General features: G+C 47.6%; 1 protein-coding gene across 6 annotated transcripts in view; it reads right to left on the reverse strand.

Annotated features, from left to right (window-relative positions):
• RRBP1 (ribosome binding protein 1) overlaps positions 1 to 26,296 on the reverse strand; it is a 292,620-nt gene that overhangs the window by 73,447 nt on the left and 192,877 nt on the right. For all 6 annotated transcript variants that reach the window (XM_078648944.1, XM_078648942.1, XM_078648940.1 and 3 more), the window contains exons 20-21: positions 24,744 to 24,836; positions 12,355 to 12,447 (exon numbers count right to left, since the gene is read on the reverse strand). In XM_078648944.1, coding sequence (XP_078505070.1) covers positions 12,355 to 12,447; positions 24,744 to 24,836 — 186 coding nt within the window. The remainder of the gene's footprint in view (positions 1 to 12,354; positions 12,448 to 24,743; positions 24,837 to 26,296) is intronic.

Consider the following 26,296-nt stretch of genomic DNA (forward strand, 5'->3'; position numbering starts at 1 on the left):
GAGAAGGACTGGGCTGTCCTTCACCCTTTTTGTTGTAAAGTGCATATGAAGCTCTATCACTGGCAACTCAAGCTGAGGGGCAAGTGCTGTTCATGGCCTGGAGAGCGCTCCTTACTTCAGCAATCCTTAACAGAAATAAACGCTATATTTTTCAGACGTCTGAGGAGCACTTGGTGTTTTGATCCCTGGTGCGTGTTGAGTGCATTTTTTGTTTATAAAACATGCCCGGCGCTGGCTTATTATAGCGTGTGCAGCACTGCCCTGTACCTCGTGGGTTTGAGCCAAAGAAGGGGAGGAAGTTCTCTCCCCCTCCTTCGCAGACAACAAAGCAAGCCCCGAGCCGGAGCCCCCATGTTGCCAAGCAACGCCGACGCCATCAGTGGGAGGGGTGGGGGTGATTCAGCCTCTGGGGAAGACCGGAAAAGAAGAGCGCATTGAGGGCAGCCACGCCCAATTTCCATTGGTGCCTTTAGGTGCATTCCCGGCCTCGCTCTACAGGGCCAGTACTCGGCACAAAGTATCAACCGTTCCAGTTTGCGGACCCACACCCTATGCTGGTCTCCTGGACACCCTGCCCGGCAACTGGGAAGCCCCTGCAGCAGTGGGGGGTTGGGGGGGTCAACTCAATGACACATCAGCAAGGGAAGCAGCTGGGCCACGCGTTCGCGGGCAGCTGCCTTGTTGGTGCCGCTCCCAACCGTGTGCATAAATAACTGGGGTGTCAATTATTCCACACGGTTGTGGCACCTGCAGGGCAAGCCCGTTACAGGGCCCCCAATCCAGAACAGGCTGCATCAAGAGAAGGCATCGTCAGTTACCTTATTTTTGATATTAAGAGTGCAGAGGTTGCTCCTGTGGTGGTTTGGCTTGGTGATCTCGCACAGGATTTGCCAAAGCTTGCATGAGTGAAAGGGATTTCTGTGCAGCAATGAGTGGCGATTCATGCATACCCTAACAATCTGCAGTTCTTCTCTAAATATTGGATTCAGGAACTAATCATTATGTGCAGTAATGTAGGTTGTATAATGTGTTTTTATGACAGGTGCGATTTATGAGTATTTACATTATTGCAATCAATCAATCAATCAATCAATCAAAGCATTTGTATAGCGCACTACTCACCCGGAGGGTCTCAAGGCGCTAGGGGAGGGGGGGGTCCGCTACTGCTCGAACAGCCAGGTCTTGAGCTGCTTCTTGAAGGCGAGGTGGTCCTGGGTCAGGCGGAGGTGGGTCGGGAGGGAGTTCCAAGTCTTGGCGGCGAGGTAGGAGAAGGACCTTCCCCCTGTGGTGGCTCTTCGGATGCGGGGGATGGCGGCGAGGGCGTGGCTGATCGATCGAAGCTGGCGTTTGGGAGCGTAGAAGTTGAGGTGGCTGTTGAGGTATCCTGGGCCTTGGTTGTGCAGGGCTTTCTGTGCGTGGGTGAGGAGACGGAAGGTGATTCGCTTGTTGACCGGGAACCAGTGCAGGTCTCTCAGGTGTCCGGAGATGTGGCTGCGGCGGGGGATGTCCAGGATGAGTCGTACTGAGACGTTCTGGATCCGCTGGAGCCTCTTCTGGAGTTTGGCGGTGGTTCCGGCGTAGAGGGAGTTGCCGTAGTCCAGTCGGCTGGTGACGAGGGCCTGGGTGACCGTCTTCCTGGTCTCGGTGGGGATCCACCGGAAGATCTTGCGTAGCATGCGTAGGATATTGAAGCATGACGAGGAGACGGCGTTGACTTGTCTGGTCATGGAGAGAGAGGAGTCCAGGATGAAGCCCAGGTTGCGTGCGTGGTCTGTTGGTTTGGGTGCGCTGCCTAGGGCGGGGGGCCACCAGGAGTCGTCCCAGGCAGAGGGTGAGGATCCCAGGATGAGGACTTCCGTCTTGTCAGAGTTCAGTTTCAGGCGGCTGTTCTTCATCCATTCGGCTACCTCTTTCATCCCTTCGTGTAGGTTGGCTCTGGCGGTGGCGGGGTCGTTGGTGAGGGAGAGGATCAGCTGGGTGTCGTCGGCGTAGGAGATGATGTTGAGGTTGTGCTGGCGTGCGATGGCTGCGAGGGGACTCATGTAGACATTGAAGAGGGTTGGGCTGAGCGAGGAGCCTTGAGGAACGCCGCAGATGACTTCGGTGGCTTCTGATCTGAACGGGGGGAGGCGGACTCTCTGTGACCTTCCGGCGAGGAAGGAGATGATCCACTCCAGAGCCTTCTCCTGGATTCCGACGTTGCTGAGGCGCTGTACTAGGGTGCGGTGGCAGACAGTGTCGAAGGCCGCGGAGAGGTCTAGGAGGATGAGGGCCGCTGTTTCTCCGTTGTCGAGCAGGGCTCGGATGTCATCGGTTGCTGCGATCAGGGCGGTCTCGGTGCTGTGGTTGGCTCGGAAGCCAGACTGCGAGAGGTCGAGGGATCCGTTCGTCTCGACGAAGGCGGCCAGCTGCTTGTTGACGGTCTTCTCGATGACTTTTGCGGGAAACGGGAGCAGCGAGATGGGTCGGTAGTTCTTGAGGTCGGTGGGGTCGGCTGATGGCTTCTTCAGTAGGGCGCTGAGTTCGGCATGCTTCCAGCTCTCTGGGAAGGTAGCGGTGTTGAAGGAGGTTTTGATGATGTCCCGCAGGTGGGGTGCGATGATAGCGTCTGCCTTGTTGAAGACGTGGTGAGGGCAAGGGTCGGTCGGAGATCCGGAGTGGATGGAGTTCATCGTGCGGATGCTGTCTTCGGTGCTGATCGTGGTCCAGGCGCGGAGGGTGGTGGTGGGGGGCAGTGGTTCGGTTGTGTCATGCGTCGGTTGAGTGCTGAAGCTGTTGTGTATGTCCGCGATCTTGTTGTGGAAGTAGGAGGCGAGGGAGTTGCAGAGGTCTTGCGAAGGGGTGATGTCGTTGTTTCCGGCGTTGGGGTTGGAGAGCTCTTTAACGATGTTGAAGAGTTCCTTGCTGTTGTGTGCGTTGTTGTCCAGTCGTTCCTTGAATGCAGTTTTCTTGGTGGTGTGGATCAGTTGGTGGTGTTTTCGGGTGGCGAGCTTGAGGGCAGTCATGTTGTCCGGTGTGGGGTCTCTGCGCCAGGCGTTCTCAAGGGCTCTGCAGTTCTTCTTGGAGCACTTGAGTTTGTCGGTGAACCATGGGGCTTTCTTGCTGCCGGGTCTGCTCGGCGGGGTCCTCAGAGGGGCGAGGTCGTCTGCGCAGTCGCTGATCCACTTCGTGAGGTTGGTGGCCGCTTGGCTGGGGTTCGTTGCGCTGGTGGGTGGGTTCTTGCTCAGGGAAGTCACGAGCTGGTTGGCTGTGATCTTGTTCCAGCTTCTGCGTGCAACGTGTTGCTGGTGGTGGTGGATCGTGGTCCTTCTGAAGCTGAAGTGGACGCAGCTGTGGTCCGTCCAGTTGAGTCCGGTGGCGTGGCTGAAGGCGATGTCCTTGCTGGATGAGAAGACGGGGTCGAGTGTGTGTCCGGCGTAGTGGGTGGGGGTGGTCACCAGTTGCTTGAGACCGAGGTTGGCGAGGTTGTCCAGCATGGTGGTGGTGTTGCGGTCGTTGTTGTTCTCCAGGTGGAAGTTCAGGTCCCCAAGGTGGATGTAGTCCGTGGAGGGGAGGGCGTGCGGGCTGATGAAGTCGGCGATGTCTTCGCAGAATTGTGTGCGTGGTCCCGGGGGTCGGTAGATGAGGGTGCCTCTGAGGGTGGTCTTGGGGTCGATGTGGATCTGGAAGTGCAGGTGCTCGGCGGCTGCAAGGGTGTCGTTGGGGTTGGTTGTGATGCGGATGGAGTTCCTGTGGATGTTGGCGATGCCTCCTCCTGTCTGGTTGACGCGGTCCCTCCGGATGATCTTGTAGCCGTCCGGGATGGCGATGGCGATGTCGGGCGCTGAGGATGCGTTCATCCAGGTTTCCGTGAGGAAGGCGACGTCTGGGGCTGTGGTGTCGAGCAGGTTCCAGAGCTCGACGGCGTGTTTGTGGACGGAGCGGGTGTTGCTTTGAATGTGTTATGACAAATGCCTAGTTGGCAAAATGATGCATTATCTAGGAGATGTCATGAAAGTGCCTAGTGGACAGTGATTTCTGTGATTGTGGTCTAATCTGTTTTCATGAATAATACAAAGGATATTTTAATATAACCTTGTGTTGAGTCTCTTTTTCTGGTGTGCCTAGTGTGTCCCTGGAGTATGTGTGTGTGTGTGTGTGTGTGTGTGTGTGTGTGTTTTGTGCAAATGCTTTACAAAGTGCCTCTGGGATAAGCCTGACTGTTCTGCAAAGCTACCAAGGGGGTGAGGAGGGGTTATCTTGAGTGTGAAACTTACTTACCCTGACTAGAGTGGTGGGTTCTGCCTGGGTCAGGTGCACACCCTCGCCAACCAGGAACCCCATTTGTGACACACAGACAGACACACAGACAGACAGAGACACAGACAGACAGACACACAGACAGACAGACACACAGACAGACACACACACAGACAGACACACACACACACAGACAGACACACACACAGACAGACACACACACAGACAGACACACACACAGACAGACACACACACAGACAGACACACAGTAGTATTTTGTAAATGTGTGCGGAGTAGACCATGTAGCTGCCTTACATATGTCATCTAATGGTATATTTCCTAGGAATGCCATAGATGCTCCTAACTTACGGGTAGAATGAGCCCTTGGGGGAATAGATAAAGTGTGTTTTGCTTTTTGGTTACAAATTTGAATGCACTTAACAATCCACCTAGCAATGCCTGCTCTTGAAATAGGATTGCCCGTACGTGGAGGAGAGAAGGACACAAACAGCTGTTTTGGTTTACGAAATGGTTTGGTCCTATCAATGTAGTGCAGAAGCGCTCTTTTAACATCTATCGTATGTACCGCTCTTTCAGCAACCGATTGTGGTTGAGGGAAAAAACTGGTAACTCAATTGACTGATTGAGATGGAATGGTGAAATGACCTTTGGCAGAAACGTAGGATTTGCTTTAAGAACTACTTTATTATGGTGTAGTTGTATAAATGGTTCTTGAATTGTTAATGCTTGTATCTCACTTACTCTTCTGAGTGAAGTAACAGCTACTAGGAAAGCGACTTTCCATGTAAGGAATTGTAATTCACACTTATATAATGGTTCAAAAGGAGGACCCATAAGTCTGGTGAGAACAATGTTTAGATTCCACACTGGAGATGGTGGTATTCTGGGAGGAATTATTCTTTTAAGTCCTTCCATGAAAGCTTTTATTGCTAAATAAAGACAAATGTCTGTTTTGGAGATATGCTGCTATAGCTGCAAGATGTAACCTAATTGAGGAGTACACTAAGTTAGCTCTTTGCAGATGTAAGAGATAACATATAATGTTTTGTATGGAAGCATCTAGAGGGTTGCTATGGTTATTAGAACAATACACAACGAACCGCTTCCACTTTGCTGCATAACATGCTCTAGATGTAGGTCGTCTTGCTTCTTTTATAACATCCATGCATTCATTAGGCAAGTTTAGATATCCAAATTCTAAGACCTCAGGAGCCAAATCGCTAGATTGAGTTGCATTGGGTCTGGATGCATGATCTCTCCAAGGTTCTGTGTTAGATGTGGGGAGAGTTTTAGTTTGTGATGTGGTACTACGGAGAGCTCTAGTAGCGTGGTATACCATGGCTGTCTTGCCCACGTTGGTGCTATGAGAATCATTGTTAGAGAATGTTGCTGTAGTTTGCGCACCACTAATGGAATTAGTGGGAGAGGCGGAAAAGCGTACGTAAATTTGTTCGACCAATTTATCCATACCGCATTGCCTTTGGACAACGGGTGTGGGTTTCTGGCGGCGAAGCTTGGGCATTTGGAATTTTGGTGAGACGCAAACAGATCTATGTCTGGTTGTCCCTACTTTTGAAAGAACGGTTGAAGAACTTGATGATGAAGTTCCCATTCGTGTATCTGTTGTCTTTGACGACTCAACAGATCTGCCACTTGATTGTGAATCCCTGGTAGATGTTCTGCTAGCAGAAAAATGTTCTGAGGAATAGCCCACCTCCATATGCTCTGCGCCAGCTGGGAGAGCTGTATGGAGTGTGTTCCTCCTTGCTTTTGAATGTAGTACATCGCTGTCATGTTGTCGTCCGGACTAGTACAACCTTGTTTGACAGGTAATGCTGAAAAGATTTTAAAGCTAGAAAAATCGCTAGTAACTCCAGATGATTTATGTGGAGTTGCTTTTGTTGCATTGTCCATGTGCCTTGTACTGTGTGCGTTGTTAAATGTGCTCCCCATCCCGTGAGAGATGCGTCTGTAGTTAGTATTATTTGTGGAACAGGTTCTATAAACGGCCGGCCCCTGGAAAGATTTTTGGTGTTCCACCATTGCAGAGAGCGATATGTCCGGTCGTCTACCACCACCAGATCTGTCATTTGTTGTTGAGCCTGATTCCACTGCTTTGCTAAATATTCTTGTATGGGGCGCATTTGTAGTCTTGCATAAGGCACTATGAAAATGCAAGATGCCATCATCCCTATGAGTTGCATGAATACTCGAGCTGGTAGTGAGTGTTGTGGTTGAAATCTTTTGATGAGATTTTGCATATTTTGTATCCTTGTTGGGTTGGGACACGCTATTGCTTTGCCTGTATCTATTGTTGCCCCTAGATACTGCTGAGATAGGGATGGCTGAAGATGTGACTTTTTTTGATTTATTGTGAACCCCAACTTGTGCAACAAGCATACTGTCTGATGCCTGTGCTGTACACATTGGCTGTATGACTTGGATTTTATTAGCCAGTCGTCTAGGTATGGAAAGACATGAATGTTTTCCCTTCTTAAGTGTGCTGCTACTACAGCTAGACACTTTGTGAACACTCGAGGTGCTGTAGTTACTCCGAAAGGAAGCATTTTGAATTGATAATGCTGACCTTCTAGTACAAATCATAGGTACTTTCTGTGGAATTGATGGATGGGAATGTGGAAGTAGGTGTCCTTGAGATCTAGTGTGGCAAGGAAGTCGCCTTTCCTTAGTAACGGTAGAACTTGTTGTAGTGTGACCATATGGAAGTGGTCTGATTGTATGTACATGTTTAAGGTCCTTAGATCTAGTATAGGTCGGAGTGTTTCGTCCCTCTGGGGTATGAGAAAATATAGGGAATACAGCCCTGTGTTTTGATGTTGTATTGGGACTAATTCTATTGCATTCTTTTGCAACAGAGATTGTACTTCTTCTCTTAAGAGTACGAGATGTTCTTCTGACATGGGACGCAGTCTGGGTGGTATTGTTGGAGGAGTGGACGTGAGCTCTAGACAATACCCAGACTGAATTATTTGTCTCACCCACCTGTCTGTGGTGACCAGACAGGTAGGAACTGTTGTAGTCTCCCCCCGACAGGAGTGGCATGATCGGGAGGGAGTGGAGGGAAGTCACTGTTTAGGATTGGAGGCAGAGCGGGTGTTGTTACTTCTGCCCCTACCTCTAGGATTGTTACCCCTATATCCTCCTTTATAATATTCTCCACTGGTTGAGGATTGGGTGGGTGCCTTGTAAGAAGAAGACGTGGTATCTGTTTGAAAACTTTTGGAGGCGCCGCTATACGAGGAGCGGCGAAAGGACCATCTGGGAGTTTGCGTTTGTAAAGCTCCCATGGATTTTGCTGTATCTGTGTCTTTTTTCATTTTTTCTAAGGCATTATCAACTGTGGGGCCAAACAGGTGTTGCTGGTCAAAGGGTTGATTGAGTATGCTGGCTTGTACCTCTGGTTTAAAACCAGAAATCCTTAACCAGGCATGTCTTCTTAAAAGCACCCCTGTGTTTACTGCTCTTGAGACTGTCTGCAGTATCTAAAGCACATCGTATTGAGGTATTAGCAATGACTTTACCTTTTTCTATTATGTCAGCAGCTCTGTTTCTATATTTATCTGGCAGATGTTGCATAAGTGATTCTAGCTCGTCGTAATGGGCACGATCAAATCTTGCTAATAACGCTGGTGTATTAGCAATCCTCCAAAAATTGTCTGCTTGTGCGATGGTGCGCTTCCCAGAAGCATCTAAAAGCTTAGACTCCTTATCAGGGTGTGGAGCATCCCCGGTTTGTGAGTTTGCCCTTTTCCTGGCATTTGAAACTACTAACGAGTCTAATGGCAACTGGCCCTTGATGTATGCTGCTTTATATTTCTTTTCTAACCTTGGGTTGATTACTTTTGCCCTAACAGGGTCTTTGAACACCTCTGGTGCGTGTTTTACTACCCCTTTAAGTATTGGTAATATGGTTGTAGTTCTTCGTGCTGGAAGCAATGTATCCATGAGAAAATCTTGGTCTAGTGGATCAGTGTCCATATCTACACCATGAAATGAGGCTGCTCTATGAATAAGTTGTGCAAACCCTATTGTGTCATCTGGAGGAGATGCCCTAGAGGGGTATGTCTCATCTTGTGGAAGATCTGGAGCATCTGGTGCGTTATAATTTTCCCAGGGTTTATCTGATGGACTAGTAATGTCATCTGGTTGATAATCTTGTACTCCTTCTGAATAATCATAACCATCATCATCTGCTGGTACAAAGCTGTGCGTGGAAGATGGTGAGGGTGAAGGAGAAACGTGAATCTGTTCTGTCTCAGGTTCTGGAGAAGGCATTCTCATTGGAGAAGTCTGAGCAAGTCTTTTAAGAGGAACTGGAGGTAACCTGGGAGGGTCCAGTTTTCTCTTCTCAGGCATTGTAGTGATGTGTAATTAGAAGAGTCTTTTGTCTTGCATCTGGTTTAAAAAGCTCTTCTTTCGAAATATCCTTCTTCTGCACCGACTTATCTTGGTGTTTAGAAGGTCTAACACTGTCTATTATAGCCTTCGGCGTAGGTTTAGGCTTAGGCTCCGAAGGTTTAACGTTAGGATCCTTTCTGGTGGGATCAGATTTTTTCGGATTCGGAATCTTTGGTTTCGGATCGACCGCTTTAGGCGCCGATGTGTGTCTCGGTGCCGAACATGGTTTCGGATCCACTTTCTTTGGTACCGAAGTTTGTTTCGGGTGGATAATTTTCGGTATGGAGCTTGTCTTCGGCTCTATCGATCTTGGCACTGAGGGCTGTTTAGGTGCCAAAGCTATTTTTGGTTTGTTGAGACCGATAGACTGACTCGAGCCCGAGCTGTCTAGAGGGTTTTTGATGTTCTTCATCGCCGGGCCCGAAGGCGGGGCTTCTGAAGTCTTTGTTCGGTGTGTACCCGGACCCAAAGGTGGGGGTGGAACCGAAGTCGGGTATGATGAGGGTCGACGATCTTACTCACGCCCTGCTGGCCAGCTGGTAGAAGATCATCATCTTCTGATTGTGGCTCGGCTCCTGAAGCTGGATCTGGAGGGCTTCTCCACGGCTCTTCGAGCTCGACGATCTCGAATAGTCTTTTTGGACCGGAACGAGGTGCAGGCGTGGCAATCTCGGCTCTCGTGCTCTAGGGACAGGCACAGATTGCACACCTCATGTAGGTCAGTGTGGGGGAATTTGTGTCCACACTTGCATCTCTTGAAAGGTGTCCTTTCCATTAGCTAGAGGCCTCGTGGCGCAGTTGGGCCGGACGGCCCCGGATGAGCGCCGGAATCGAGAGTTGCAGAGTTCTTCGACGCAGGACCGGAAATCTGTATCGAGGATGATATCGAAGATAAACTGTTTACATGTGCTTTCGAAAGGCAATCGGTAACGAGACCGACGATAAACACATCCGAGCCGATGGCGGAAAAAACAATCTGAAGATGGAGTCGATGCCCATGCGCACTACAGACTAAGGGAGGAGTCATCCAACAGACAAAAGACTCTTCCTATACAAAAACAAAGTGTAATCATTGAGGCCCACCACCAGATGGTGATCTAATGCAAAAGTGTGTGGTCTGCAGCCCATATGCCTCGAACATGGAGTTTAGTATGCCTGGCCTCCGAATGTAAAAATGTATCTTTTAGTAAGGATGATTTTTATGTTCTGGGTTTGAAAATACCACTTTGGAAAATAGGTATGGTCTTGCTTAGCCATTCTGTGTGCCTCTGCTGTGTTTCTGGATTGACTGTCTGGTTTTGGAGGGACAGGGGCTGAGGATGTGCAGTGGCTCCAGAGAGTCTGGATGAGTCAGGGCTGGGTTGAATAGACCTGGGCTACATTTAGAAATAATGCAAAATAAAGTATGTTTGATTGGCTCCCTGAGAGGGGGGCACATACAGCCCTCCTCCAATAAAGAATATTTTTGTTATCGTCCCGGAGGACGGGGCCCCTCCTTAGGCAGTTAGGCTGCGTGAGTGGAATTCTAATTCAACAGACCCTATTGAGGGGGGCTGAACAGAAACTATCCCCCTTCAATCCGATTACCTTTGATGAATTGGCCAATTTAATGAAAAAAAATATATATATTTCGGCCCACAGAAAGGATGCTTACCTTCCTCAAACCATAATGGACGGTTACAGATTGATTAATCAGGCTCTTTAGAACTCTCTAATAAATGTTTGGAGTTACCAAAAGGGCCTAAAAACTGGAAACAAGCTGTATTATTACCTCTGTAAGAAAAGCCTAAAGCCAGTCCAAGGGTAGTGGATAATTACAGACTGATATCTCATTCATCTCTACAGATAGCGGTCCTCTGGCCCTGGAGTGGCAGCTAATATCGGTCACTCGTCCTTTTTTAACAAAGAACAGGATCTTTGGCCTGGTTTTTCAGAGGTTTTTGGCCTGGCCATTGCACTGGGGCAACTTCACTCTCTGTTCTGAAATGCCTGAGGCTTCTAGGCGGAGAAGCGTGCTACTCAGTTTTGGTGCAAATGGATCTTTTCACAGCCTTTGGCACAGTCTCCTATTCCCAGATACTGGAATAGCTAGGGTAAGCTGGGTTAGAGATAAATTCTATAGCCATGGTAGAGTCTTATTTATCCGAGAGATCCCAAGATGTACAGGTGGAAGCTTTCCATCAGTCTTTAAGGTAAAAGCTCAAGGTGTCCCTCAGGGAACAGCTTTAAATCCAACTCATTTCAATTTTAATGTATAAACCCCTGGCAGGACTAATCCGCTCCAATGGGCTGAAGTTTGCCTGTTATACTGATGAAAATTGGTGGTGTCAATGGATCAAAAACAACTACATTTTGGGAGAGGATGTAGCTTTACGGCTTGAGCAGTCAACCTTGAAGCAGGGGAACTGGGTTCGAGTCTCGGCAATGAAGCTCAACATCCTGTGATTCTGGGCAAATCATTTAATCTCCCCAGTGCTTAACAAAAATGAAAGTGTCCACATGTAACTAAACTGGCGCTCATGTAAATTGCTCTGATATCTGAAATCTTCGGGTCGAGTTTGTGCTATATAAAACTCTAAAACAAACAAAACAAAAAAAAGACAAATACTGATGACTGAATTTAAAAATCTGGGTTCTGGCTAGAACTGGGACCTTCTCTATCCCCTGTGTCTGACATTGGTGACCCTGAGGTTTAAATCGACAAAAAACTGAATTTGCTCACTCATTGCGAGCAAGGCATCTCCCACTGGGTTGAATTTAATTAGATTTTTGAGGTGGCTCAATTATTGCAACTCTATTTTTGACTTCTTTTATTACATCAAAATCAGGAGATTCAAAATTACGCAGTCTACTTGGCTTTACCTACCCAAGTGCTCCTCTGCATCCCACACATTAAAAACCATTAATTGGCTGCCTATATCTAAAAAGATTGAGAACACAACTGTGTATATGGTATTCAAAGCTTTTCATTGAAAGGATACTCAATATCTGCAAGATAGGTTCACCACTATTTTCTTACCCATTGCATGAGATTGGCTGTCACTTGCCTCTGCTGGTTTCTAGGATTTACCAAACTCGGATGTGAGGTTGAGGCTTTTCAGTGGTTGTAGCGAAGTCCTGGAATTCATTGACTTCAAATTTAGAGCTACAAAACACTCTGCCTATTTTTCGAAGGCACTGTAGGTCTGACTGTTTCTTACATGAGCGGTCCCTCAACATGAAATCTCATTTTTAGTTTAGGCAGTGGCAGGATACAGTTTGGCATTTTTGAGCTTTATAATTAGGCATTGCACTTCAGATAGTAGAGCAGAACAGTACAGTACAGGTGTCCAATTCCAAGGGGTTATTGTATTGAAACCAAATCAGATTGTGTTATTGTGATCAACTGTCAATTGCTGAAGATGACGCATGAGCCTGAAAGGATTAGGCAAAATGGGAATGCATTTCCTGGCACTTTTACTGATTGAACCTGTAAGAATGGTGCACTTGTGCGTCATTTGAAAATAAAGTAAGGGATAAGTTACACAATTGTATGCTTTTAAAAGAAGAAATCAAGTGTGCATAGATTCACATACACACGAAAGCCCTCCACTCGCCATGACATCAATTATTACATATATCTTGCAGAAAGCGATGTACATTAGCATTTGAAAGCCCATAACAAATAAGTCTTACCTGCTCTGATACCAGAGAAATTTGTGGGAACAGCAAACGTAAGGTCTCTTTTGTCTTAGACTGTAGAGCACAAAGCTGCTGTTCTGTGTCTTCCTGAAAGACAGATTGGCAAGAATGAAAAGGGATATTAAAATATATTTTGAATTGCGGAAGTCATAACAGCACTATTAAATACTAGGATTCACAAACATTGGAGTTCCAGAAAGGCGATAAGGATAGTTGTGATAAGGATAATGTTACTTACCCAGTAAGTATCTGTTCTTGGCATGTAGAGCTGTAGATTCACATGCTTTGCCTACTCCTGCCATCTAGTGTTGGTTCAGGATGTTTGCAAGTCGTTTTTCTTCGAAGAAGGCTTTCGAGTCACAAGGTAGGGGACTCCTCCTTTCGATGATAGTGTGCATGGGCATCGACTCCATTGTTAGATTGTTTTCCCGCCGAGGGTGAGAATGGAGTTAGTAAGAGTAGACTAGAGATGTCCATGCGTATGTATATAAAGTAAGAGAGAACTGCAACAGGTATAGGTATCCGGGGAGGTGGGTGGGCGCATGTGAATCTACAGCTCTACATGCCAAGAAGAGATTCTTACTGGGTAAGTAACATTATCCTTTCGAGTCATATGAGCTTTAGATCACAAACTTTGCATAGATTAAACAGCAGTATTCTCCCAAAGTGGTGGCTAACCTGTAGCTGTTGCAGTGGTCTGAAAAAAAGTGTTCTAAGTACTGCCTGGCCCACATTAGCTTGTTGCCTTGCTAACACATCTACACAATAATGTTTGGTGAATGTGTGTGGTATCGACCATGTTGCAGCCTTTCAAATGTCGACTATGGATATGTTTCCTAGGAAAGAAATAGTAGCTCCTATTTTGCGAGGAGTGGAATGCGCTCTAGGGGTATTGTTAAAGTTCTCTTTGCTTTTGCATAACAATTCTGAATACATTTAGCAATCCATCTAGCAATACCTGATTTGGGTATAGTATTGCCCTTGTGAGGTGGAGCAAAAGCAACAAAAAGTTGTTTAGTCTTACAAAATGACTTTGTTCTTTCTATGTAATAGAAGAGGGTTCTTCTAACATCTAAAGCATGTAGAGCTTATTCTGCCACTGAATCTGGTAGAGGAAAGAACACAGATAACTCAACCGATTGATTGATGTGAAAGGTATAAACTACTTTAGGTAGAAATTTAGGGTTGGTATGAAGAACCTTTTTGTCTTTATGTAGCTGGAAAAAAGGTTCTCCTATGGTTAGTGCCTGTAGCTCACCCACTCTCCACAGTGAAGTAACTGCAATAAGTTAAACGGTTTTCGACTAGAGAAATTGCAGTTCACATTTATGTAAGGGCTCAAAGGGTGGGCCCATTAATTGTGTGAGGACTATGTTAGGATTCCACACTGGGGCAGGTGGAGGTCTTGGTGGTAGAACTAATTTTAGTCCTTCCATAAAAGCTTTGATAAATGGTACTCTAAAGAGAGAGAAGTTTTGCCTGTTTTGTAGATATGCAGTGAGATGTAAGCTGATAGAAGTGTAAGCTAATTGTGACCGCTGCAAGTGTAACAAATAGCATATGATATTTTGTATGAAAGCATCAAGGGGATTGGTGTTGTTCCGATTACAATCGATAACAAAACGCTTCCATTTAGCTGCATAATAATCTCTTGTTGTAGGTTTTCAGGCTTTTCTAATAATGTTCATACAGTCTGGTGGAAGTTTCAGATAACTGAACTCTGACTTCAGGAGCTAGATCTCTAGGTTAAGTTCTTTGGGATCTGGGTGCCTGACTTCTCCAGGGCTCTGTGTGAGGAGATTGGAAGTGAGATGCAGCTTTTGATATGGAACTACTTATAGCTCCAACAGGGTCGTGAACAAAGTTTGAAGGGCCCATGTGGGAGCTACTAAAATCAGTGTGAGGGATGTTTGCCTGAGGTTCCTAACCACTCATGGAATGAGTGGGAGAGGCGGAAAAGTGTAGGCAAATATCTGTGACCAGTTCATCCATAGAGTATTGCATTTGGAGAGTGGGTGTCGATACCTGGAGGCAAAGCTTGGGCATTTTACGTCTTTATGTGTGGCGAAAAGATCTATTTGAGGAAACCCCCAACTTGAGAACTTGAGGGTGAAGTTCCCACTCGTGGATTTGCTGCCTCTGTCTGCTGAGAAGGCCGGCAATCTGATCGTCTACTCCTGGGAAGTGTTCTGCTAGGAGATAGATTTTGTGGCGTATGGCCCATTTCCAAATGTCTTGAGCTAGGTGTGACAGTTGGAGAGAGTGCCCCACACCTCCTGTTTTTGTATATAATACATAGCTGTCATGTTGTCGGTGCAGACTAGGACAGCTTTGTCTACAAGGTGAATTTGAAAGGCTTTGAGCGCTATAAACACTGCTAGCAGCTCTAGATGATTTATTGGAGAGCTTTTTGCTTTTGTCTCCATAAGCCTTGAATTGTAGGATTCTGGAGATGAGCTCCCCCACCAGTGAGCGGCGCGTCTACTGTTAGTATTGTCTGTTGAACAGGATCTTATGAAGGGCCGTCCTTTTGACAAATTTCGTGGGTTCCACAACTGCAGAGAGCGAAGAGTACGGCCGCTTACCAACACTAGATCGGTTAAGAGACCCTGCGACTGGTTCCACTGACTTGCTAAGCATTCCTGACGGGGAGCATGTTAAATCTGGCATGGGGAACAATCATGATGCAAGAGGCCATCATTCCCAACAGCTGCATATACCCTCGAGCTGGCAGTGAGTGAGTGGGCTGAAGCTGAATAATTAGAGTCTGAATATTGTGAATGCTGGCTGCACTGGGGAAAGCTAGAGCTCTTTGAGTATTTAAAGTGGCTCCTAGATAGTTTTGAGTGTTGGAAGGTTTAAGATGCGACTTCAACACTGACTGTAAAACCCAGTTGGTACAGTAACTACAGTATTAAGTGAGAATGAAGAAGATAATTTAGGTACGTATTAGCTTTGATGTGCCAGTTGTCCAAGTACGGCAAGACATGAATGTGTCACCTTCGTAGGTGAGCAGCGACTACTGCTAGACATTTTCTAAATACTCTGGGAGCACTGGTGACTCCAAATGGGAGAAGGAGGATAAGAAGAAGGAGGATAAGAAGAAGGAGAACAAGGAGGAGAACAAGGAGGATAAGAAGAAGGAGAAGAAGAAGGAGAAGAAGGAGAAGAAGAAGGAGAAGAAGAAGGAGGAGAAGAAGGAGAAGGAGGAGAAGGAGGAGAAGAAGGAGAAGAAGGAGAAGAAGGAGGAGAAGGAGAAGGAGGAGAAGGAGGAGAAGGAGAAGGAGGAGAAGGAGGAGAAGGAGGAGAAGGAGAAGGAGGAGAAGAAGAAGAAGGAGAAGAAGAAGAATAAGAAGAAGGAGAAGGAGGAGAACAAGGAGAAGGAGAAGGGGAAGGAGAAGAAGGAGAAGGAGAATAAGAATAAGTAGAATAAGAAGAAGGAGAAGGAGGAGAACAAGGAGAAGGAGGAGGAGAAGGAGAAGGAGAAGAAGGAGAAGGAGAAGGAGGAGAAGAAGGAGAAGGAGAAGGAGGAGGAGAAGGAGAAGAAGAAGGAGGAGGAGAAGAAGGAGGAGGAGAAGGAGGAGAAGAAGGAGGAGGAGAAGGAGGAGGAGGAGGAGGAGAAGGAGGAGGAGGAGGAGGAGGAGGAGGAGGAGGATTAGTACCAACAGGTTTCCTTTTTGAAGGAATGTGATAAGTGTCCTCTGACTCAGACTTGCGTTTATGTGGCAATTTGTTTGCAATATGTCCAGTTCCTTATGTTTCGGGTCCTGTTTTGCAGGCAGGACATCGAAACGAGGTTCCTTTGGTGGTATCAGAGCATCTTTAAGTTTCGGTGCCAAAGTTTTCGGTGCTGGTGTCTTCAGTGCGGAGGTTTTTGGTTCTGAAGATGGTTTCGTTTCGGTGTCAAAGGAGTTGGGGCTGAGACTGGTTTCGACCCTGAAGGTTTTGGTTCAGTGCCAGTGTGGACGACTCGATCCCGAGCCGGAAGGCTTTAGCATGCATTTCAGTGCCAAGCCAGAAGGGGGGGCGTTGGAAACATTTTGTCAGTGCCGATCATGGCTCAAAGGCAGAGGTGGGACCAGAGCCTTTTTCTTGGGCGGAGTAGGCCTTTGGGGCACAGGAGTTTGGGTACTCACGATACGCTGTCCTTGTGGAATGTCTTTGTCCACATCAGAGCCAGATTCGGAGAAAGATATAGGATCCTTCTATTCTTCCTCAGCCCATAGTGCATCGCCGGTCTCTTGTTCAGAATCTTCTTGGAAGAGGTCTGGAATGAATCCAGTGTGGTGGGTCTGCATGTCGCGGCGTCAAGCCCGATGATCGCAGAGTGTTTTCTTCTAATGGGATGATTTACACCAGTCACAGTCCTGTTCGTTGTGCCCTGGAGATAAGCACAAGTTGTTCACTTAGTGTGAGTCAGTGCGCGGGAACTTCGCGTGGCACCGAGGGCACAATTTAAATGGATTCCATTCCATCGACTACGACGCGGGTAGGCCAAAGGGCCTTTCAAGAGTTTCCCAATTGAAAAGACCTTTTGTATTCAATACGATACGCGGAGAAGGTGAATACACGATCGAAAACAATACCGTAGATGGTAAATGGATTGCACATCAAGGGGAACCTGAGAAAACCAGAGCACATCAATTCAAGTCAGAACCCGATGGCAGAAAAAAACAATCTAACAAAGGAGTCGAGGCCCATGCGCACTATCACCAAAAGGAGGAGTCACCTACAATTTCAGCATCGGACAAAGACACAGTCCCGTTTACACCAAATAATATAACAATATATACATATCAGGTCACGGGGATTCAAGCGCATCCACTACTACCTGCTGCACCGGGGGCGCACAAATATCTCCTCTGTAACTATTCCAGGTCCCCCACACCTTCCCCAATTTCTCCGGACAACCCCAGGCCACATACACCGACCGCTCCCGAAACATACACCAATCCAGGTCCTCCGTCCATTTGGAAACCAGAGGCGGCTGGCTGGCCCCCCACAGCTGAGCGATATTTCGTTTCGCGACCATACAAGCCAGTGTTACCCATTGCTTCCCGTATGCATTCAGGTCAGTAGGCTCCCACACATTCAGCAGACATCTTCGGGCCTCTGGCCTTATCTCCACCCCCAAAGCACCTCATCTCATCAGGAATCTTGGTCCAGTACTCCTGCACTTCTGCGCAATGCCAGAGGATATGCATGAAGGTGCTGAGCTCTCCACACCCCCTTCGGCACGCACCACTTTCTAGTAGGCCATTCGCACCAGGCGAGGCCCTGTGACATATGACCTATGTAATATCTTTAATTGTAACAGGCGAAGTCGCATCTGGATCGCAACCACTCTCGAAGAGGAGATCGCCTCTGTCCAATCTTCATCATCTAACTCCACCCAGTCAGCACTCCATTGTGCTCGAACATGCCCCAGGGGGTCCTCCATATGATTAATGAGTTTTTTATACATTAAGGAAGTTGTCTTCTCGGGGAGGTACCCATCTAGCACACAATCTTCCAGAGGAGAGGCCTCAGGAAGTGTAGCATCCCTGGGTATGTGTGTGAGGAGTGCGTGTCTAACCTGGAGGTACCGAAAGAACTCGCTATCATGCAGGCTGAATTGCTGTTTGAGAGAGGCGAAGGTATGTATTTCACCCCCTCCCCACATATCTTTAATCTGTGTGATCCCGATAAGATCCCATTTGTCAAATCCCTTGGTCTTCCACAAACTCCCTAGTCTCTCCGAGTTCCATAGGGGGGTGGCCAAGGTGAGTTACCCTTCCCAGGCAAGATGTCTATTGGCCGCATGCCACACGTGGACAGCATGCGCCGTTGGACCCACTAGGGTGAACCGCTTCGGGCTGGCATACAGCGCTCTGGTGAATTCACGGTCCATGGCATATCCTGGATCACCTGGAGGCCCGTAAATAACATGGTTCACCGCAGCGAGCTGAGAAGCCCAATAGTATTTCCGCAGGTCTGGCAGCCAAATCCCACCGCCGTACCACGGGAGAGTGAGCTTAGAAAAAGCAATGCGGGATCTTCCATCCCAGAGAAGCTTCCTCTGGAGCGCCTCAATCTCTTTGAAATAGGATGCAGGTACCGGGTCCATTGTATTCTGTAATACATACAGAAATCGGGGAAGGGCCATCATCTTAAACAAAACTGCTCTACCCAACAGGGAAAGTGGAAGAGCCTTCCAGCGCTCCACGTCTCTCTTGAGCCTGTCCAAGGGGGGTCCCAGATTATGGAGATATTTTCTCTTCGGGTCAAGTGTAACGCCTATTCCAAGATACTTAAACCCTACCGGCTCAATCTGTATAGGGCATGCCTGCAGGAGCACTGGCGGCTCACCCCCGAGGACAAAGAGCACCGATTTTAACCAATTAATTGCAAATCCGTAGTATCTTCCGAATATGGCAAGTACGTCTAGAAAATTGATCAGAGTCCCTGGGGTTAGTGAGGTAAAGGATAAAGGAGGATATCATCCACATACAGTGAGATTTTATCCTCCCACTCCGGTGTCCACCGCAGGCCTCGTATCGATCGGTCCTATCTAACCTGTGCCGCCAGAGGTTCCAAGGCGAGGGCAAAGAGGAGCAGGGACAGGGGGCATCCCTGCCGTGTGCCTCTTCCAAGGGGAAAGTCGGCCGATTTATAGTTATTGACAACTACCCTGGCCAAGAGAGCAACATACAACAAACGTATCCAGCTTACAAATTCCAGTCCAAAGCCCATCTTCACCAATACTGCGAACAGGTAGGACCACTCCACCCTATTGAACGCCATAGTGGCGTCCAGAGACACCAGAACCACTGGTTCATGAATCGACGGGGTACCACCCAATATACCATGCAACCTACGCAGATTGAGAGCTGTGTTACGGCGTGGCATAAAGCCCGACTGATCTGGGTGTATCAAACTGGTTATTACTTTAACCAGTCTGGCAGCTAGTAGCTTCGCGAGGATTTTTGGCTCCGCATTAGCAGCGAGATTGGCCTGTACGAGGAGCAGAGAGTTTTAGGTTTGCCTGCTTTGTGTATGACTACTATATTGGCCACCCGCTGGTCATATGGGAGTCGACCTTTCTCTTTACTTTCCGTGAACATGGATCGGAAATATGGGGCAAGTGTATAGGCATGTAATTTATACAGTTCTATTGGGATGCCGTTTGGGACTGTCGCTTTCCCAGATCTTACCCCTCAAATCGCCTGTGCCACTTCATCATCTGTGAAAGGGGAATCTAAATACCCCTTATCGTCCTCTGACAGTACCGGCATGCGGATGTCCTTTATCATATCACTGTTCTCACCCTCCGTATATCCACCGACCGAAGTGTATACACCTCTGTAAAAGTTGGAGAACTCATCTGCCACTGCCTGGGGGTCCGTGACCGAGATAGAATCCGCTCTCTGTAGCTCCGGCACAAGCCGCGACGCCCACTCCCTTGGTTCGAGCTGAGCAATCAGTTTACCAGCCTTGTCCCCATGTTCATATACTCTGCTTTGGGTGGCCTTGTTCTGCGCAACTGCCCAGTCCTTGGCAAGGCTTCTGTACTCTTCCTGCCTTAATTTTAAAAGATGCACGTCTGCCGGAGCGGCCGTCCTGGCCACCATTTTAGCCAACCGAGTTACATCTGCCTCCTCCTTGACCTCTGCCTGGTGTTTCTTTTTCTTCCCCGCTATCAAAGACAGGACTTCCCCGCGGACAACCGTCTTATATGCTTTCCACAATGACTGTGCCGATTGGACGGTACCTACATTTTCTTGGAAATAGCGATCTGAAATCTTGACAATCTCCTTCTTGGTCGCAGGGTCTTTCAATTTCCATGCACCTATAGGAGTCACTCTTCCAACTGCCGGTGCCCGAGTTCCACACACAACCACACTGGAGAATGGTCGGTGATCCCCAAACCGAGATACCGTGCCTCTCTGACTGTATCTGCTAGGGCTGCCGGTATCAATATGTAATCTAGTCGTGACATGCTGTGATGCGCTGCAGACACGTGTGTGTAGTATGTCTGCGTCAGATTACCTATCCGCCAGCTGTCCACAAGCAAAATAGTTGCTAAGAATTCTGAGAGCCATCTATGTGCTGGTCTAAGTATTCGGGCCGGGTGTCTGTCTACCTCACGTCTAGCACTGCATTAAAGCCGCCACCCAGCATCAGAAGGCCCAGGGGCAGGGTGAGAAAGACAGCCCCCAGGTCGCGGAAAGTGTCAGATTGGAGGCCCAGCGGGACATAGATTGAGAAGAAGGTAACCGTCCTCCCTTCCCACTGACCCGAGATTCCAATGTAGTGGCCCCTCCGCTCGGACCGCGTGGCCTGGTTCGTCAAGGGAAAGGAGTGTTTCACCAATATTCCTACCCCCCTGGGCCCCGTGATAAACCCAGAATGCGCCACCAACCTAAAACCTCCCTTATGGAGAGCCATGCAGCGGTCACCAACAAGATGAGTCTCTTGCAATAGTACGACATCAGGAGAATGCCTTCTCACCAACTGATTAACCATTCCTCCCTTGATTCGGTCCCCATAGCCATTCACATTCCAACTCAGCACCTTTATCCCCGACCCCTTGCTAGGTATCGACATTAAACCAACTTGAACTATGTCCGACTGTGACCTTGTCCTTTCTATGCTGACATAAAATCCACATTTTCGATACAGTCATTGCGTTGGTCCCTGATGCAAAAAAGGAAAAACGGGGATATAAAAAACAAACCACATTGCAAGCAATTCTTCTGAACAGCATTATACTCTGAATCAAAAGATAAAGGAAAAAGATAGAAAAAATCTAAGCCAAAACTCAAAACCCCCTAAACGCCCACCCACCCTTCCTGCACCCCTGCATATGGCCAAAGCCCATCCCCAACTAGCAGAGTGCCTGTTGTCCTAAACACACAACCTCTAAGCTACTAAATGTAGTAAACAAGGGGGATAGCGGCATCCCGCACCCTCCCCCATGACCCCCCCAGTTCAAGAAACACTTTTGTCCATCGGAGCACTAAAAACGTAAATACAGTTCATTGTTCCCCGGGAAGTTTTTATCAGACCGCCTGTCGAGCCACGACCCGGTACCTGTCACTTCATAAAGAGCTTGCATAGCGAGGCTTGGATTCAGTCTTGTTCCGTGACCTCTTCCTCCCCATCTCGACCTCGAGATTCAGAGCCATCGGGGGGGCGGCTATCTATCCAGTCAGATACCACCTCAGGGTTGTCAAAGAACCATGCTTTTCTCTCAGCCTCCACCCGAGGACGTGCTGGGAACATCATGGCATACTTGTATCCTCTGTCTCGCAGTTTTTTCTTTACCGCCAGAAAATTACAACTTTGTCTCTGTACCAGTTGAGTGAAGTCGTGGAAAAAGGAAAGCGTGGCATTTTCGTATCGATGGGGTCCTCCCCGACGAGCAGCCTGGAGGATAGCATCCCTGTCTCTAAAATTGAGCACCCTTGCAATCATGGGGCGTGGGGGCGCCCCTGGCCTCGGCCTCCCGCCCTGGACCCTGTGGGCACGTTCGATAGTGAAGATCTTTCCGATTCCCTTGGGCTTGAGATGTTGGAGGATTAGTTCCTCTACAAACAGGTATGGGGCCGGACCTTCCGCCTTCTCCGGCACTCCTAGAATATGGACATTGTTGCGCCGGGCCCTGCCTTCATATTCATCAAGTTTGCGCTCCACCTGGTCGTGGGACAATTTAAGGGCACTCACTTCTCGCTGATTTGATCTTCTTGTTAACCTTAGTCAGATCCACATGAATAAGATTAACTTCTATCGAGACAGTGTCAAGCTTGGTGTCCAGTGCCACCATTTACTGCCCAAGAGATGATTTAATTCCCTCTATCACCGCCATGACATCCGACAACGTCAGGCCAGTTCCTGGACCACCAGAATCTCCGCCGCCCACTGCGCTGTGCTGAGTTTCAGACGGGGAGCCCTTTCGCATTGTGTAGTGGTCAAGTATGTTGGTCCCCTTTGACCCCCTGGAAGAGTGCTTCTCCCAGTCTGTTTTGGTCACCATGTTCTAAGCTGCTCTGGTCGCCGGAGCTCCACTATCATGGGGGTCACCACAAAGCAACAATCGCAGAGATGCTTGAGGTCTGTGGGCAAATCCGCCGTGTCTCAGAGGAGTGGCTCGACGAGAATCACCAGTTGGAGGGGGGGGGAACTCTCAGGCAAACCCCCAACCTCCCGACTGACTACCACATGTTGCGCCCCAGTAGCGGTGTACCTCCGGTCAGGGTTTTCTTTTGCCTCAATCTGTGCTCCACTTAAGCCCCGTGAGTGGTCTTGGGGAGCAACTCGGAATCTCCTATTTCGGGCGGGCCAATTCCAATGGTACTCACTCTTCGTGCTCTGGCAGTGAGAGGGGGAGGAGGGGGGGACCCGGCCTCTCCCCACCTCCAATGGTCAGTCAACACTGTAATGTGGGGTGCCCCTGGCTCCGACAACGCTGCGGGGATCTTCCTCCGCCTCAACGGGCAACACCGCAGACCCTAGCAGCACCCAACAGTGGCCCCCTAGTCACCACTGCCCTATTTTGCGACTGTTTATGTCATCGAGTTCTCCCCAATCACTCCTCCATTTCAGGAGTCCCCACGATGTCCAACAATGTAGTTGCTTTGCTCAGAGGCACCGGGGGAGCCCCTCCTGTCACTTGCCCCCTGTTCCCGCGTTGAGCCGTGTCCCAGGCACCTGCAAGCTCCTCAATGAACTGCACAGGTTCCAATATGCCACTCGGGAGCCTTTTATCTTCAGCGCGGGGGGGCCTCCCCCATCGCAGCCTGCACCGCACACACCCCTGTCGCTCACACCCCCACCGCTCACCTCCTCTGCCTCTGCCTCCCTTCCGACCGCACCGCTGGCGGGCGGACCCGACCGGGGACTCGTAGGCGGCCTCGATCCGAATTTAGGCCCCGACTGCCGTCGTGGAGCAGGCCGCGAGTCCCCTCGCCTGCAACTTCGGAATGCGGCGTCTCCGGGAGGTCGGACTTGGTCCCTGGAGCACCGCTAACCCTCCCTTGCACACAAACAATTTTTTTTCTGAAAAAATCCTGTAAAAGTTCAAGAAAAAGTGGATTCATGACCTGGGAATCTGTGGATCTACATCTACTGTAGCATGAAGTAAGGAACTGATGTCAGATCGCATGGGTGACTCCTGCAAACTGCCACACGCGTCAACCCTCATTTTCATTAAGTTCGCCACATGATCAAGATGAAGCGGATGGAGTGATTCCTGCTTCACCAAAAAAGTAAAGGTATCCCATGCAAATTCGAACAGCAAAGGGCACATTTAAGGTTACCAGATTACCTCATGTCATCAGGGGCCCCATACACAAGTCCAATTTTCATTTACAGCCCAATGAAATTTGGATCAGCAGCACAGCTGGTTTAGTTGAGGTGAAATACTTCTTACACTACCAGAATTAATTGGGTTAACAGAAATGTGCTGTAAATTATGACATGAACTAATCTGGTACAGTTAGACATAGTGATATTACACTTTGCATGTTCACCTCAAGCACCCTCTTCCAACAGAGAGCACTATGCTGGAAAGGAGCACACAAAAGTATGCTTTGATACCTGGGTGATCCCCACAGCATCAAAGGCCACGGTATCTGTGCGTGTCGGAGGGTGGGGAGCTTCTCTTATGGCTGGATTTACCTACTTTCCACAACAGTTAAGCAGTATACCACATGCCATTTGAGATTGTGAGATGAGGGTCACAAACAGATCCTCAAGGAGCAAGTTGTCTGTGCCGTGGGTAATTGTTGACACCTTACTCTGCATACTAAGTACCCTGACCTCATGTGCACCCTCCTTAATGATCTCACACATTTATTTAAGTTTACATGGGATATACGTATTGTAAGGGGTGATATTACATTACAGCCAACACTCTAGAATGATTTGTTTCTAGGAGTGACTATGTGGGCTCCATGGAAACTGGAAGAAGGTGGGCAAATGGCTTTAGGGGGTGAGGAATATAACAGATGGAGTTATGTGCTGTAGTTCACAGGGGGCATTAAGCATGTAGTCCCAGTGATCGAGTCCTCTCACCGCATGCGTTAACCTACGGTGAGGCAGAAAAATCCCTACCCAGTGAGAGCAACTGCTAGAATCCCAGTGCATTCCCCATATGCTCTAGTATAGATTACTTGATGCCTGATAAGAAAGTCATGCGTTTCGTAAAGACTACTAAACATGCTAAAAATACAGGCATTGCTATGTTAGGTGTTCCTCCAAACATTACTCAAAAATAATATTCAGAATAACTTTACTAATAATGGGAAAAAAACTAATTACAGTAATTATGTAGTAACTGTTAGGAGTTTACAGTGAATGATATTCAAAAGTGTATTAAAAGATAGAATGGAAAAAGCACACACCTGAGCCTTTTTACAAGAGGCCACTTTTTCTGCAGTGTTTTTTTCTGCTAGACCTAAAGCTTCCATAGCTTGCCAATTCTTCTCTCGCAATTCCTGCAAAATACAAGAATTAAACCTCTGAATTTTGACATTCAACAAGCATACTCTAGGAAATAAAACCCAAGTTGCTCAATTACCCAAAATAGTAATTGTTTTTGCAAAATGAAAGCATAATTAACTATAAATGTATTACTTACCTGGAACAATTATTATTAAACTTTCCACTGTTAATAAATTCATATACTTCTGCATTCTTCTGTCTTGCAGTATTCCAAACATTAGCCTAACGTAGCCTGTAGATGCCATCAGTAGAGCTATGCCATCAGACCCTGATATGGTCTGAAACACCTAAAACCATCTTGTTTTTTATTAACCTCATAGGCTCTCTTCATGGTTTCAATCCTTTCCCACACCTTTTCTTACAAACTTCCATTTTATCTTGTGGAGGCTGGGTTGCAGACTCAAAATCGCCAATCATATAACTGAGTAGTAGTATCTTAGGGGTAAAACATTCCCAGGAGTGCCCTGACGTTTGGATAACATTGTGGTTGTACAACAGAATCTTAAAATGTGGGTGTGAAACTGAAAAAACCTTTGGTTACAAGGTGTGTTTATCATAGGATTATTTTGATGAAAGTTACAAGCAACACTTCTGCTTGAACTGTTTGATAAATGGGCACAACATTTTCGTCCTACTGAAATGCATTTTAGCAAATGCCTGGCTTGGAGGGTCACATGTGGAGCATATAGAAAAAAAGGCAATTACAGATCATAGTTACAATGCAAATCATTTGTGGGTGGACCAATGTACTTTTTAAAATTGTGGAGAGTTCCAAGGTGACTTTTCCCTAAGAAAATGCCGACTCCCTGCTGTGAGTTGGTGGGCCATCTCGAAAGAAAACAGTTTTCTATCCATCTTGAAAATTATGGTTAATGCTACACGTCCCTCTGCTGTGAGTTGGTGAGGCATCTCGAAAGAAAACCGTTTTCTATCCTCCTAGAAATGATGGTTAATGCTCCAGAAGTTAAAATGAGGGCACCTTTTCTATAAATTGCTTGATATTTCTTCACCAATTTGAGAAAAAAAGCCTGAGTTGAGGGGTGAAGCTTGTACTTCCAGCAACAGCAGTCTGACTGTGATCTAGTTGTTCATTAAAACTCTTTTGTAAAGTTACAGTAGAATGCTAACATTTTATAATGACAACTTCGAGGCACTGAACGTGCTTCATGAGCTGCAGAAGCAAAAGCATTTGCTAGAGAGGAGGCTTCAGTAAATTAACAAAATGAGGGGCTGAAGTCCCCAGCCCCCCCCCAAAAAAATGCTCAGTTATAAATGTCCTTCCAACAGCAGCAGCAGTCTGCCAGTTGATTTGAACAACTAGAGATGATGACAAAGTTGAGGCACTGCTAAATGCCACTTTCCTGGAACAGAAGTACTAAATGTGAAAGCCTTTTGAATGGAGGTGCCTGTAATAAATGAGTAATGTGTGATGGCTTTGCATCTACATACATGC

Source organism: Lissotriton helveticus, chromosome 6 (assembly GCF_964261635.1).
Source record: "Lissotriton helveticus chromosome 6, aLisHel1.1, whole genome shotgun sequence".
NCBI lineage: Eukaryota > Metazoa > Chordata > Amphibia > Caudata > Salamandridae > Lissotriton > Lissotriton helveticus.